Source organism: Panthera pardus, unplaced genomic scaffold (assembly GCF_024362965.1).
Source record: "Panthera pardus isolate Hobbes unplaced genomic scaffold, ASM2436296v1 HiC_scaffold_11, whole genome shotgun sequence".
Lineage (NCBI taxonomy): Eukaryota > Metazoa > Chordata > Mammalia > Carnivora > Felidae > Panthera > Panthera pardus.
The window spans coordinates 78,801,093-78,817,090 of NW_026526666.1; the positions used below are offsets into that span (position 1 = coordinate 78,801,093).

Genomic DNA, 15,998 nt, shown 5'->3' on the forward strand with positions numbered 1-15,998 from the left:
GTGCAAGGTGCTAGAATCTGTTAGTCTGAGCCCCATTTACACAGGTAGCTGAAGTGGGGACTTCTCCCAGAGTGCTTCCTGCATCCTCCCTGATCAGCCACAAGAGAGGTTCCCCCTGCTTGGTGCACCTGATGCAGTAACCCTTTGATGAAAGTGTGCTGCAGAAAGACGCCACCAGGTGGCAGACCTAGAGATTGCACAAAAGCCTCCTTTTCCCCTGTAGCACAGCGTTTGCAGGGGTGGAAGAGGGTCGTTCAAGACTGAACTCCTGTTCATGCCAGCCTGGCTCTGCCCAACAAGGGTGAGATCCCGCATCCTGCCACTGTGGGCACAAGGAGTCCCTTTGTGAATCTGGACAACAGATTCCTCCAGGGCCTTAGGAACTATTCCGTCCAGTGGCTTGCACTTTCTCCGGTCTCTGACCTCAGAGTAAATTGCAGGCATTGTGACCCTTCGCCCCCAAACCCTTCAGCATCTGTCACCTCAGAGCAAGGGCATTCTTCCGTGTAACCACAGAGCAATTTTCAAATTCAGGGAAATTGACATCGATACAGTCCATATTTAGATTTTGTCAGTTACCTAGTCATATCCTTTAGACCACCCCCCTGCCCAGGATCACACACTGCATTTACTTGTCTCTAGTCTCCATTAATCCAGACTGGTCCCTCATTCTTCCTTTAACTATCAGTCATTGATGTTTTTAAAGCACACAGGCCTGTTCTGTTGAATGTCCCTCAATTTGGGTTTGTCTCATGACCACATTCCGGTTACACATTTGGGGCAAAATGATAATAATGTAAGTTGTGATTTTATCAGGAGTTATACGATGTCAGTTCTGGTGTTGCTGATATTACCTTTGGCCATTTGGTTAAGGTTGCAGCTTGCTTTTTTTTTTTTTTTTAATTGAGGTATATTTACACACAATGAGTCTCACAGATCTTTTAATTATAGAATTCAGTCATTCTGACAAATGCACGTCTTGGACTAGAGGCACTAGGTCTCAATTCCAGACTCCTCCCCACCCCTCCACTGGATCATGACAGAGGATCCATGTGGGGCGGCCTTATCATCCTGGACAGTCCCTTACTGTGCCCCGAGTTGATAATTGCCAGCTGGTGTTCCAGCCTCTGCTTCCCTCTAGGCCCGTGAACAGAACAAGACAAGAGCATGAGGTGCTGTCTGCCTCTGCCCTCCTATTGCCTGGCACCCCGCCCCTCCTCAGCAGCTCGGCTAGCCCCCTGGGCCTCCTCCGCTCCCCGCGCTGAGCTGAGTGTGTCATTCGGGCTGGACATCAGACTCCCCTGGCCTTCAGTGCTAGGCCAACAGCCCAATGGCAGGTTCAAGGTCTTTTAAGCCTTCACTCTGGGTACCCTCTTCTGCCTTCTTCCCCCACCACACACACCCATTCAGTGCCCGTTTAGTAACAATCCCTTTCGGTTTGGGCAGGAGAGATACAAAGCTACTGTGTTGAAGCTAATAATAGCACAGGTTACCAAATGCTTACAGTATGCCGGTAGGTACTTTTGCGTGGCTTATCTTACTTAATCCTTAGACCAACTTCCTAAGGTAGGTGTTGTGCTCTGTATTTTGTAGATGCTGAATACGTAACTTGTCCAAGATCTTATCACTATCAAGTGATGGTGCTGGGGTTTACACCGGATTGGACTTACTCCTAAACGCTTGCGCCGAGTCTCAGGTCCCCAGCCAGTGTGGGTTATGGGGATCAAGATGGTGTTCCCTTCAGCCGAAGGGTGACCGGGCCAGGCATAGGACAGCTGGGGTCCCCTGTTCTTTCACCCCCAAGTGTCATACAAATGGTTCTGTGTCGTGCTGTGAAAAAAGACTAACACACGTTGCTCTAACCATGTTATTGTGCCGCCTTAGTGTCCCGTCAACCGAGACTCTTTTCCCTCCCTCCAGGGCTGATGTGGGTCTAGGCACACAGACCCTTGACACATGTGTAGCAAACAGGATTGAGGCCAGGGATGGGTGGGAGCCCTGCCCTCACTTTTAAGTGCCAGGTGGGCTGACCAGAGGTGCGGGTCCCTGCCTTCAGTAGACACAGCCAGAGGTAAAGTCCAGAAGACAGAAGTCTGCCCAACTCAGGGAATTTTTTGATTTGTTTGTTTGGTTCGTTTTGTTTTGACAATGCCAGGAAACGTGGGAATGGGCGTAGGGGCTGCTGACAGGGACAGCTTGAATCTCGACACCATCGACTCAGCCTGACCCTAGAGTGTAGACACAGTCCTTTGGCTCCTAGCAGGCATTGGAAGCTGCTAACAAACTGTGGCTACCAGCTGCCATTGTTGTCATACACACACACACACACACACACACACACACACACACGCACAGCAAGCAGTGCACCGGGCCCGGGTCTGTTGCCTGCTCCTTGCGGGAACTGCCCTTGCACTCTGCCTTGACTGGTTTGGCGTGCAGGGTTACCCATCTCTCCAGGAACCCAGAAGTTGCAGCAGGAAGCCCAGGACAAGGTGGAGTGCAGAACTTTCTGCACAGTGGGCAGGCTCCATCACTGCCTCTCATGCTTGCAGGGGGGATGGGATGCTCCCCCTGGCTCTGTGCACGTGTGAATGTCCGCTGCATGGGGCGTCTGCATACCTGAGTGGAGGGGGTGATTCTGGGTGTGAGTGATGGGCCCCTCCTTGGTTCGGCCAGGCTTCAACTGCTTCCTGGTAGGTGGAACTGAGGAAAGACCGAGCTGGGGAGGCCTCAGCACCATCTCTCTTTGCAACCCACCTCCTTTTGGGGTTGATAGTAGGTATATCCACCATGTTGAACCATGCCCTGCCATACAGTGCCCTGCCTGGCCCTACCCCGCCCAGCTGTCCTGTGTACTGTCACACTGGATTTGGCACCACGGGCCTTAGAATCTTATGTGTTGCTAGTGGCCCAGCCATTGTTGCCTTCTGGGAGAGCTGGGCTGACATCACCCAACAGCTTTAGAGTGAAATGACCTTAGCCCCAAATAGACAGGATAGGGCAGGCATCCCCCTCCTTTGGGCATGCCATGGTGGCTGTCACAGAGCTTTGGCCCTCCAATGCTGGCCCAAGCAAGTGAACCCCCAGCTCTTAGGATTGAGGCCCACAGCTTGCAGATGGGGGGTACCAATCTGGTTCTCTTTCAGTGCCTGCCTCCTAGCCTCCTCCCTTCACCCCCATTGTTGCCTCACTGAGCCTCCTGGTGAGTGCAGGTTCTAAGGGAACCGGTGCTAACTTGGGAGGGTAGTGCATGGAATAGTTGACAGATCAAAAGCTCGGGAGACTTCTAAGCCAGGACTGCTGAGTTACCAGGGAGCTGAGCAGTAGGCCCAGGAAATACCAGGCAAATGGCTGCCCCTTAGCCAGACTGGGCCAGGGTCCTTCACCCCAGCCTGAGGACTAATGTCTCTGGAGGGGCCTGGCCCCAAGTCCTTCTAGACCAGGGTAGCCAGACCTTTCACTTCACAGATCTCACTGTGAAACCAGGATCCCTCAAAGCAGCCTTCCCCACGGGAGCGTTTGTGGACCATTTGCAGGTGTGTCTCTGGAAGAGAGCCCGTCAGGATGATTTTTGGGTGAGGCACATCCTCCCTGTACATCAGTGGGGGTGCGGGGGACAGGAGGGTCTATCCCCAGGGGGGTTGTCTTTGCTCACCCCTCCAGTGAGCCTGTTAGCGGCTCCCCATTTTCCAGGCCTGCCTCTTCACACTGTTTCTTTGCTCCCCCAGCCCTGGTGGCAGGAATGGATGTTCAGGAAGGGAAACAGCCCTGCCACCGCTTCCCCTGCCAGCATCTTTTCCCTCTCCCTGCCCGTCTGCTTCCATCCTTCTGTCAGCCTACATTTTGGAGCAGTTCCCAAGCCATTTGCTTGAGCTGAATCCTGAGTGGGGTGGGTGGGGTCAGGCTGAGCCCACTCATTGTCTGTGCTGCAGCTGCTCCCGACAAACTGTTGTCTAGACCAGGCCCGTGTGGAGGCGTCCAGGCAGTGTCTACACAGATACGATGGAGGCTCCACGGTGCTCTCCAGGGAACCAGGAGGAGAGAGGGGGCTTAGTGTTCCAGGGAAGATGGCAAAGATGATCGGAATGGGAGCGAAACCAGCTCATCTCCCAGGGCAGGGGCAGCTCCAGCGCAGGGCTGCTGACCCAGCAAGAACCACCACCAATATATATGTACCAATGTGTGTATATATATATATATATATATATATGTAAAACCATTGTACCCCTCACTGTATTATATATATGGGGGTATATATATGTACCCCTCACTATATTATATATATGGGGGTAGAGTGGTTTCATATACACACACATATTTTTTTTCCTTGTGGAATTTTTACTCTAGTGGTGGGGAGAAGACATTAAGCATATAAACACGCAAATAAATACATAATCACAAAATACGGAAAATGCTGTGAACAAAAATTCCACGATAGAGTGCTGGGACCCAGTGGCGGTGGAAATATCAGGGAAGGCTTCTCTGAGGAGGTGATATTTAAATTGAGAAGGATGCAGAGAAGTCAACCAGGCAAAGGGCAAGAACACTGTTCCAGACACATTACTGTCCAGCTTTTTAAGATTTTTCTCGAAGCAGTTTCATTCTTCTCGTAGGAATGATCTTGAATCTGCGTCCGGCATAGGCCTCTTTGGCAGAAATCATGGCCAAGCCTAACTGTGGCTTCTGCTCCACCTGGGAGCTATCAAGGCCTACTGAGTTACATGGTCCTAGTTACTCTCAGAATGGAGTCATGGGTCTGCGCCTCAGTGGCATAGCTCTGAAAACAAATAGGGGCTTGATGAGAGGCAAGCCTGGTAGATTGGACTAGAGGTGTGCCAGGCCATCTCTCCTGAATTCCATTTCACTGCTGGATTCAGGCTCTCAGGGTTTAGAATAAGGGCCAGAACGGCGGCACGTGAAGATTTAAGCTAACTGGTGAATTTGCACCTGTTCTCAGATTAGGGGTGGCCTTCCAGGAATAACAGACAAACAAACTAAAGGAAAAGAGAGCTGTTTGACTACATAAGCATGTCACCGTTTTTTAAATTAGCAAAATGTTAAAACATTAAGAAAAACTACATCATATGTCAGCTATAGCCTTAATATATAAAGAGTTTCTAAAACTCAATAAGACTAATACACTCAACCCAGTGAAAAATGGAAAAAGAATATGAACTGATTCATGGAAGAAATAATGCATGCAACCAGTATGTATGTAAAACAGGTTCAACCTCGTGAATAATTGAGGAGTTAGGTAGGCATTTAAACAATGATGTTCTTTTTATTACCCATTAATTGGCAGTTCTTAAAAATTATATTCAGTCCTAGTGCAGGTTCTGGGACTTATTCGCCCACACCACTAATGTGGTATAAATTGGGACAGCCTCCCTGAGAGCAGCTTGGCAGTGTATGTCAGGCATCTTTGGAAACGTGTGCTCCATTTGACCCTGAAGTTCCCCTTCCTGGAATTAATCCTGAGGGAGAGAGACAAGTATGTCAAGCTGTATGTGTGTAACAATTAATAAAAAAATAGGGAAAAAAAACCCAGATGTCCTGATGGGTGTGTGGACCAATAAACTATGATATATTCTTACCAAGGAGACCGGGTAGATATTTCAAGTGATGCTTCAGGATATTGTCATGTAAGGTTGTTCATAATTTTTTTTTTACAGCCTTATTGAGATATATTTCACCTACCATAAAATTCACCCTCATAATGTATTTTAGATGGGAGAAAAGGAAGCTTATAAAACGGTATCACAGTGTGGTCCAAATTCCTGTAATAACGAAAACTAGAAGCATGCGCACGTAAACATACAGGATGGTTTGCCTGAATGTTAATGGTGATTACATCTGGGTGCTGAGATTATGGGTACGTTTTAATCTTATTTTTGCATATCTGTGTTTTCTAATATTTCTGCGGGGAATGCCAATAACTTCTGTATGAAGAAAAAAATTATAGAAGTTGGGGTTCGGTGTCCCCCAGGCCTTTTATGGAAGGATAAAGGCTACACTCCTAACTTGGCCATCAGGTCCCCTAGATCTGGCCCCTGTCCCTCTCTCTGGGTCACTTCTCACCACCCCCTGTTTCAGGCCATACGCTCCACCAACACAAACTCCTTGGAGTTGGTTGTTTACGTGCCGTTTCTTACCTGTGTAGGTTTGCTCACCCAGGTCCCCCTGCCTGGAGTGACCTTGGCCCCTGCGCAGCCCACTTTGGTATCACTTCCACAGGGTTTTCCCTGGGCTCCCTCAGGGCCAAGGGCCCCTCCTCAGGACCGGGGAGCTGGCCTTCCCCAGGCACCCCTGTGACCCTCTGCCCTCCCTGCCCATTCATCCGTGTACATCTGTGTCCTTGCCCCCCCCCCGCCGTCTAGGACACTGCCTTCCCAAGCTGTTAACTATAGGCAGCTGGAAGGAGCAACTCTTGTCTTTTTAAATCCACATCCAGAGGTTAATATCTTTTAGAATCTGGCTCCTGTGTCCATCTTTCCTCCTAACCCTGGAGGAGATAGGGATTTCCAGGCACATCCAGGTGCATCCTTTAACTGGCTCTTAAATGCACAATATATGTTTTTCTTAAAAGTCATTCAAGAAAAATTTGAAAATAGGAGAAAGAGAAGAAAAAGTAACACCCCCCCCCATGACAACTTTGGGGTGTTCCTCCATCAGAGAGGACCTAAGAGTCAGAGGAGTTTGAGAGAGAAGATCCTCGGGGCAGCCATCCTCACACTTGGTGGGCATGAGAGTCCTCCGGGGCCCCCTCCATCCCACATCCCAGAGATTGGACCAGTGGGGATGCAGGGGGACCCAGGATTCAGCACCTCAGGCCATTTAGCTACAGGTATTTGGGGGGAAGACTTCACCTTGGGAACAGCCACTTCCAGGCCATCTCTCCTCTCTGTCTCTGTGGTGGTCTCTCGGGGACCTCAGTTTGCATCCACACAAAGCCAGTGTCCTCTCTGCATCTGATTGGCCCCTTTGAGATGGGCTGGCTGCCCACCTCTGTAGCCAGTATATGCTGCCTGGAAGGACATTCCCCTTGAGCCCCTGATTAATGCCAAGGAAAGGAGCTGTGGTTCTTTGTCACTGGGAACCTTTGATGCTCCTCCGGGAGGGGGAGGAGGTGGCGGCGGCAGCGGGAACAGCAGCAGCAGCTGTGTGACGCATCCCCAAGTCAGACTTGCAGGCTGAGTTCGCGTGAGGAAACTCGCTGACTTGCTCAGTGAGAAGGGCTCCTCTGTGTCTTGTCTAGAGCTGAGAATGAAGCGGAGAGCATCGGACAGAGGAGCTGGGGAAACGTCGGCCAGGGCCAAGGCTCTAGGAGGTGGCATTTCCGGAAATAATGCAAAGAGAGCTGGACCATTCATCTTGGGTAAGCCTCTGACCACTGGATGAGGCAGGTTGCAGGGGGGAGGGGGGGGCGGGGGGCGCAGGCGCAGTCTGACATGGTGAGCGGGGCGGCAGGCCTAGGCGCAGCAGTGCAGGGTGAAGCGCCACACCCACCACAGTGCAGGGCCTGACCCACCCCGGCCTGGCCCTAGCTTCCCTGCTCGACACGCAGTCTCTTTGTGCCTGTGGAAGATCCAGAGCGTTAGGTCATGTCTTACCAACAGCTGTCATTTTTGTCGTAGCCTCATGAGCCTTAGGTCTGCTGCGGCTGAGAGCTAAGCCGTCTCTTCCCCCATGGATCCCCGCGTGTGCCCCCGCCCCATGCCACCATGGGAGGCACACAAGCTGCATCTGAACCCAAGGTCCATCATCCAAGGCACTTCTTGGACCATTCTTGGAGGGCACAAGTAATTCCACGAGGCATTTGGTATAGCCCTCTAGAGGTCTTATAAAATTGGCACAGAAGTCCTGTGGAACTTCCCAGTGGGGGTTCCCGGTGGTCCAGAGTAGCAGCAGGGCCTTTCTGCCTGATGTTGGAGGCCCAGCAAATCTGGGTTGCTGGGCTCAGCGTTGCAGGAGTGAGCTGGGTTCTGAGGACGCCAACTCTTCCACCAGCCAGAGACTGGGTGTGAGTTTTGCTTTGGGGCGCTGTCTTGGACTTATGGGCACAGGACGGTTCAGCCCCAGGCGTTGATCAGATAGTTCCCCGTGCCTACTATGTGCCAGGCCTGGGCGATTTGCTAGGGCTGCAGCAGTGAACAAGACAGGCAAGTTACTGCACTCACCAGAACTTCATATTCTAGTTGGAAAAAGAAACAGAGTAAACCGTGCACAAGATCATCATTGGGTCAGTAAGGGCCTTGAAGGAAGAAAATAAGATGATGTGAGAGTGACGGGTTTAGAGGGGGTGTATACAAGGAAGGTTCTGTATGAGGAAGTGATACTTGGGCTGACACCCGAGGGTGAAAAGGATGCAGCCATGTGAAAAGCAGAGGAAAGCATCCTGGACAGAAGGAGCAGCAAATGCAAAGGCCCAGAGGCAGGAAAGGGCTTAACAAGTTAGTACCTAAGAGCACAGTGTAGCTGGACTATGGTGGTGGGGTGGGGAAACATAATCAGTTAGGTGGGCGGGAGCCAAATCGTACAAGACCTTGGAAGCCAAAAAAGAAGTTTCAGCTGTATGTTAAGAGCAGTGAAGCGCCATTAAGTGACACTGTGACATTGTCTGAGTTATGTATGATCTGAAAGCTCAGGCGAGGTGCCATCAAAGGACAAGGAGCTGTGTACATCTCCAGAAGTACAGAAGTTCCCCAAACCGGGTGCTCTGACGGGCCCGGCGGCCCCCTCAGACTACCAGGGGAACTCGCCAAAGCTCTGGTTTCTCACCCGGGAGATGCTGATTCAGAGGCTCCAGGTTGCAGCTGGGATCTCTCTTTTTTTTTAAACACACGCTCCTCAGAGATTCCAGCACACAGCCACTGCTGAAAACCCCTCTTTTTGAGAAACATGCCTGTAAAAGCCAGGTGTGCCTCGGGCAGATGCACATCAAATCCTCCACTTCTGGAGGGGAGCCCGTGAGAACTGGCCCCCAGGAGACAAGGGGGGTAAATCAGTGGATGTAAATGACCTTCCCAAAGAAGAGATCTAGCGGAAAGACCGCGTGGTGCCACGGGAGACAGGGCTTCTTCGAAAAGTAAGCCCGAGGCTCTGTGTGCCGTAGGTCCCCGTCTGGGCAACTCCCCGGTGCCAAGCATCGTGCAGTGTTTGGCGAGGAAGGATGGCACAGATGACTTTTATCAGCTGAAGGTGAGTGAAGCACCGGGGGTGGGGGAGGCCTGGGACCCGGGGCCGTCCTGCCAGCCTGCTCGCCCCCCTCCTCCACCTTCACAGCCACACCGCTTGCGAACAAGCTGCTTCTTCCCGGGAGGCAGTCGGGTTCACGCAGTCTCGCTCTGAGCGGGCCCGATTCAAAGGGCTCCACCAGAGCAGGAATCACACTGCCGTCACACTACGGAAAACCTTGCACGTCGTATGTGCACGTGTGAGTGCGCGTGTGCGGTGTTGCATGGCGGAACGTGAGCCCCCCTGCTCCTCCCGTTGTCACTCGGCTTTGTAAAGTAAGGTCTTTTTTGGCTTTTTGGTCTTTTTGTGTGTGTGCCTTCCTAAAGATCCTTACCCTTGAGGAGAGGGGGGACCAAGGAATAGAAAGCCAAGAGGAGAGGCAAGGCAAGATGCTGTTACACACCGAGTACTCTCTGCTTTCCCTCCTCCACACGCAGGATGGCGTGGTTCACCACCACGGGCTCTTCCAGGTGAGTGGCAGAGGGGGCTGCCTGTCCCCACCCTTCCCCCCGACCCCCTCCCCGGCTGGCCTGCGGGGGCCGCCTGTGTGGCTGGAGCAGCTCGCCCGCGCGGCCTCCTGGGAGCCCTGCCAGCCGGGCGCACCAGGACTTCCCGGGTGGGGCGGGCTGGGAGGCCAGGCTGCGGCCACGTTAGCTGGGGCGTCCAGGCCACGATGGCCACAGCCTCGCAGGAGTGCACAGTTCTCTCCAAGGAGACCCGCTGTTCCCAAAAGGGAGGAAAGCACGGAGTCCGTTACAGACCCACGGGCTCTTCCCGGGTGTGTTGTGTGGAGAGCTGGCCAGGCCAGGGCGGGAGGGCGGTGAAACCAGTTGTTTCTGGTGCCGACGGTCCTTTTTTGCTGCCCAGGCGTTCCAGTTAGTTCAGCGAGTGTCCCTGTGCCCTCGCGCTCAGATGTGCCAGGTCCCTCAGGGAAGGTACTAATTCGTCCTTGTGCCCTGAAAGGAGCCATCCTCGGGGCAGAACCGAAATCGTGTCTCCGGAAATGAGGAAGGCCCGGTTCAGGGTGCCCAGGAGGCCTCCTGCCCAGGCCCCACACACAGCTTCTGAAGAGCCCTCAGCTAGACGCGCTGGCCAGGGCCACTCTTGCTAGAGGCACCTGGCCCTCGACAGGCCGTGTGGTGGCAGGGAGCTGCAGAGGTTTTGGATCCGGCAGCCCTGAATGCCGGCTGCGTGACCTCAGGCAGGTCACTTCCACCTACGGCTCACCTTCCTCATCTGTAGGATGGAGGCAGCGATGGACGCTCACCTTGTAAGGTCGGGAAGGTGAATGGGAGTGTGTGCAGCCCGAGCTGTCCCTGTACGTGCTCAGCATTGGTATTTTCTTGTCAGCTTGATTTCCTGGATAAAATAAAGGGGAAATGCCCCCCCCCACTCCCATACATAAACACACTAAGGTGTTTATTATTAGATGCGCAATTAGAGACAACTCTGAAAAATCAGAGTGCTTCCCTTGAGCATGAAACCCAACTGAGCGGGATTGTGTTTCTTTAGTGTTTCATCTCTGATAGCTTCCAAAGCTTGGCCCTGCTTTATGTCATCTTGAATAATAGAACCTGCGTGATTAGAACCATTTCTGGAGTCATCTGTGTGCCAGACACTGCTGGGCCTCTGGGGAAAAGTGAACAAGAGGTGTGATCCGCTCGGAAGGAGAAATGTGGATATTCAGTCCCCAGGGGTTCCCCGGAGGCAAGCGTCAGTCTGCTGGGGATGACACTGAGGGCCTCCCCAAGCTGACAGAGTGAAAGTCCCCGTGTTTTCTGTCTTACTAAATACCTTTTCAGGTTGGGTGCCTGGCTGGCTCAGTTGGTAGAGCATGTAACTCTTGATTTCGGGGTTGTAAGTTCACGCCCCATGCTGGGTGTAGAGATTACTTAAAATAAAATCTTAAGGGGCGCCTGGGTGGCTCAGTCAGTTGGGCATCCGACTTCAGCTCAAGTCATGATCTTGCAATTTCGTGGGTTCGAGCCCTGTGTCGGGCTCTGTGCTGACAGCTCAGAGCCTGGAACCTGCTTTGGATTCTGTGGCTCCTTCTCTCTCTACCCCTCCCCCCTTCTCATGTTCTGTCTCTGTCTCTCTCTCTCTCAGAAGAAAATAAACATTAAAGATTTTTTAGAAAATAATAAAAAATAAAATCTTGAGAAAAAAGAAAAAGAGGCACCTTTTCAGCAAGGAAAATGGGCCCAGAACTTGCTATCCCATGTTGGTTACAGAACCCACTTCCTGATAGCAGGCATGGGTTGTCTTCCTCTCTCCACAACCTGTGAGGGCAGGGTGCTAGGTCCCTTTGACAGATGAGGCGCCAGAGACGGAAAAGTGAGGTGCACTGCCCCGTGTCCCACAGCTGGGACAAGGGGGAGCTGGGGCCTGAGCCCAACCTTAGCCACTGTTACCTGGCTGCCCAGGAGTCCTGCTTCCATGCGAAAGCAGTTGTCTTGGAACTGACAGGTGTCCAGAACACCTGACTTCCACTGCCTCGGACCTTGGTCGTGGCTGGAATCCCTGGATATGCCATGGAAGGAGGAGTGCCAGGGCCCTGGGTTTGCTGCCTGGACCCTGGGCTCAGAGCTCCCTTTAGCATTACATTCCCAGCCCCGATCCAGACCCTTTGCTTTGACATCAGAGCATGAAACCTGAGCCTGAGCCGCTTTCACCCCAGCCCCTGGCTGGGCTTGGCCCTGGCACACAGGAAGCTGGGCATTACCGAACGGTCTGCTGGTCCAGGCCACCCAGGCCTCGGGCCTCCACCACCCCACATGTGCAGCCTGTTCTAGGCTCTCGCGTGTGTATCTGGCTCCAGAGGAGAGTCCCAAACCCCTGGCCCTGAACCTGCTGGTCTGTGGCCAAGCCCCCGGGTCTGCCCCCTTGCCCCCCCAGGACCGCACCTGTGAAATCGTTGAGGACACAGAATCCAGCCGGATGGTTAAGAAGATGAAGAAGCGCATCTGCCTCGTCCTCGACTGCCTCTGTGCGCATGACCTCAGCGACAAGACTGCCGACCTGATCAACCTGCAGCACTACGTCATCAAGGAGAAGAGGCTCAGCGAGCGGGAGACTGTGGTCATCTTCTACGACGTGGTGCGCGTAGTGGAGGCCCTGCACCAGGTGACAACCTGCCCCGCTGCCTGTCCCGCCTCCTCTGCCCGGCGTGTCCTGGGCCCCAGTGACCGAGAGGCCTCCAGGTCCCCCTGCCGCAGAAGGCCACCCTTGTTGCTGCTGCTCAGCGAAAGCAGCTCTGGTCCCCCCCGCTGCCCCTCCCTCCCGGCCGGGTGCGCTTTCCAGAACATCCAGGCAGAAAGCGGCCGGATGACCTGTGCGCCCAGTGGGGCACAGGGCTGCAGGCCTCAGCCCGTGTTCCTGGGGACGTGCTGCCCGGGCAGCCTGGTGGAGCACATCATAGCAACTCCCCGGCCGCCAAGAGGCGGCCCTGTGGTCTCCCGGCGAAGGCGACAACTGTGAGGTCCCGCTCGGGCAGCCACAGCCTGTCTCTGAGCTTTTCCTAGGGTTGGGGTGTCAGGCACCCCGAGGTCCAGGTGAGGAGAGCCTGGCCTGTCCCGGGCACACAGCTTCAGCACTGCTTGCTCGCCAGAACCGGAGGGTTCATCTCATAGCGCAGATCCACGCAGGCGCCTGTGGTTTGGTTTTCCAGCGGGCTATTTACTGGAGGCGGAGAGAGGAGTAGTTTTCCCCACTGGCTGCTGCCCAGAGGGGAGAGAGCTGGGGGAGCCGCCCCGGGTGGGGCAGAGACTGCCTGGGTTCACCTATCACCCCATTCCTGCCCACGGTTGTTGAAGCCTTAGGATGGTCCTCACCTGCCTGTGGCTGACAAATCAAGTCATGAGCCTAAAGAGACACATCACAGAGCTTTTTCCTGCCTTCCCCAACTCCTGGAGAGCCCACATCTTAGAGGCTGGATCCAACCATGGCCTTAACCTTCGCATTACAAACCACATGCCTGTTGCTTTCCAGAAAAACATTGTGCACAGAGACCTGAAGCTTGGGAACATGGTGCTCAATAAAAGGTAAGATTCTCTCTTCTTCTTTCTTGATGTAACCTTGGGGTTGGCACGGGCCACACGCTGCAGCTTGCCAGCGCCCTACAGTGCCCCCGTGTTTCTGGCTCAAAACAGCCCACTTCCCCCAGGAATCCCAGGGGGCGGGAGGTGCAGTGTCTGCTTCCTCTGCCGTTTCCCACATGGGAATATGGTGCTTGCTTAGAAGGGGAGTCTGGGGCGCCTGGGTGGCTCAGTCGGTTGAGCATCCGACTTTAGCTCAGGTCATATCTCACGGTGTATGAATTTGAGCCCGCTGCAGGCTCACTGCTGTCAGGGCAGAGCCTCCTTCAGATCCTTCACCCCACTCTCTCTCTACCCCTTCCCCGTGCATGCGCTCTCTCTCAGAAACGAATAAACATTAAGAGAAAAAAAAAAGAAGGGGAGTCTTAAAGTCCACAGAAAGGGAGCTCTGAGAAGGGCTCCAGATGTCCTCCTTGGGCCATTCACTGTGCCTCGGGAGTGCTCAGTAAATATACAAAGGGGACACATGAGTTGAAGGAGTGACAGATGAACAAAATGAGGCCTTGTGACAGGTCGGGTTCCCAGGAAAGACTCCAAGGTGTGTGTTCCCGAGGGTTACTAGGAGGTGCGCTCAGGGGAGAGGGTGGGATTGGGCGGGGGGAGACACGGAGCTGTGGTACAGTCACGGCAGGGCTTCAGCCTGGAAAACTCGAGAACCAGAGGGCCCCTCAGATGTCCCACATCGAGGCAAGGGGCCAGCCTGGGCATGAGGGCTGTGGCCCAGGTGGCTTACTTTGGCTAAGGAAGCTTCCCGGGAACAAACGCAGCTCAGTGGTCAGAAGTCACTAGTCCCAGCAGCAGGGAGAGGGTGCTCCCCCTTGGAGGGGGTCTGGGTGGCTCACCCTAGCAGCCTCGGTCAGTCAGCGGCAGAGGGAGATCATACAAGGCCCCTGCGTCAGGCCGTCACCCCCTTCAGGCGGAGGGGCCCCAGCCTTGCAGGGGCTCCGGACTTCCAGCAGGCACCACCATGACCGGGAAAGTGTAGGGCTGGGAGGGGCTCCCACCTCCCCTACTCTGCCTGGGCTGGCATCTCACCCTCGTCACCCTCTCACCTCCAGGTGTTGCGGTGGCTCGGGGGGGCTCGCAGATGGCAGGCATCAGTCTCAGGGCAGAAGTGGTGTGTGTGACAATTTGTTCCGTGACGGGGCCACCCACCCAGGCGGGGGTCCATTGCCCCCGTGAAGCATCCAGGACCATGGCAGTCACAGGGGAAGCTGCAGGGAGATGGGCCTCTGGGGAGGAGGCGTGGGGGTACCAGATCCTGCAGTGCCGGCCTGAGATGCCATGGGGAGGATGCTGCGGACAGACACGGTTCCAGAGTCCCCGTGCGATGGGGCACCGACCAGAAAGCACTGGCTGGGGGCCCATGGCGGGGGCGGGGCGGGTAGAGACTCTGGCCGTCTGAGTCAATTCATGAAGGATGAGTAAAGATTGCCAGCTGGAGAAAGTGAAGCAGTGAAAACCTTACCCTGTCATGCTCCACAGGGAGGAGGGAAGGAAACTGAAATCCTAGGGCTGCTCGAACCCTTGCCTGGCCAGGTGGGAGAGTTGGGGAAGCTGTGGAGGAGCCAGACGTAGGGGTCAGGCCTGGCTCAGAGCCCAGCGCCCCCTCTTAGTTACCCGGGAGACCATGGGGATTCATTTGATGATTTGTTATTGACTGATTTGTCCGTGTATTGAGAGGCTGCTGTGGGATCAAGTGCTTCTCTGAGCTTCCGTGTCCTCATCTGTGAAAGTGGAGGTGACCAAACCTCCCTGTAGAGATTGGCCTCAGATGTGGAACTGCCTAACGGGGCCGGGCCCGTCGTAAGTGCACCCCGTGCTAGACAGCCTGCGGCTCACTCCTCCCGCCCCCCCGGGAGACGAGGCCTGCTGGGTGTCGGGTGGCTGGTGGGGGCACCAGTGACGAGCCCGGCGAGGCCCTGGCCTGCTGTGGGGTGTTGGCCCGGTCACCATCCCACTCTGGACCACAGGCTCACTGCTCACCCAGAGAGGGCACATTTTTGGACCACCTAAGTACGTCTGGCTGCGGAGCCTGCGTCCTCCAGCCTTCCACACCACTGTGCACTGGCTCTAAATGAGCATCCTGAGGGGGTTGTGGGAAGGCGCACTCGGGCTCCTGTGCTGCTACCCACAGCAGTCCTCCAGGCCTCTGTGTGTCCGTGGTGGGTCTGCTTCCCCCGTCACTTCTCCGGGCCCCCTTGCTTCTGGGAGTGTAGTCGGGAGGCCATACCTCTCTTGAATAACGACAGTACAGCTAGAGCAGCTCCTCCACGTATGTGTCTGTCTGTCTGTCTGTCTGTCTGTCTGGTCTGCACGTGTGTGCGTGCCGGTGTGTTTTCCTCGGATTGAGGGGCGCCAGTACCCCGCTCAGAGCCTGTGTCTTGGCTGCATTGCCTTTAATCTAATGATCCCCTTCTCCTGGGTCTTGGGAAGGACAGAGGTTCTGGCCACCTCTCACCTCTCACGGGTGCTCCGGGAGGGGGCAGCGCGCCTGGTGCAGAGGGACCCACTCCGGACGCCACAGCCCGCCCTGTGCATGTCTGCGGGCACAGCCCGCCCCTCTCGCGTGCACCCTCGCAAAGTCCAAGGCCGACCTGGAGGAGCTCCAGCCCTCGCCTGCCCGTCAGGTCTGGCCCTGACACCAGCTGCAGAGGCAGGGAGCCAGGG

At 54.7% G+C, this 15,998-nt stretch overlaps 1 protein-coding gene across 3 annotated transcripts in view; it reads left to right on the top strand.

Annotated features, from left to right (window-relative positions):
- Nucleotides 1-15,998, top strand: part of STK40 (serine/threonine kinase 40) — a 38,728-nt gene that overhangs the window by 13,347 nt on the left and 9,383 nt on the right. For all 3 annotated transcript variants that reach the window (XM_019430205.2, XM_019430202.2, XM_019430204.2), the window contains exons 2-6: nucleotides 7,256-7,375; nucleotides 9,113-9,198; nucleotides 9,561-9,704; nucleotides 12,130-12,357; nucleotides 13,222-13,274. In XM_019430205.2, coding sequence (XP_019285750.1) covers nucleotides 7,264-7,375; nucleotides 9,113-9,198; nucleotides 9,561-9,704; nucleotides 12,130-12,357; nucleotides 13,222-13,274 — 623 coding nt within the window. In that variant the 5' untranslated portion in view covers nucleotides 7,256-7,263. The remainder of the gene's footprint in view (nucleotides 1-7,255; nucleotides 7,376-9,112; nucleotides 9,199-9,560; nucleotides 9,705-12,129; nucleotides 12,358-13,221; nucleotides 13,275-15,998) is intronic.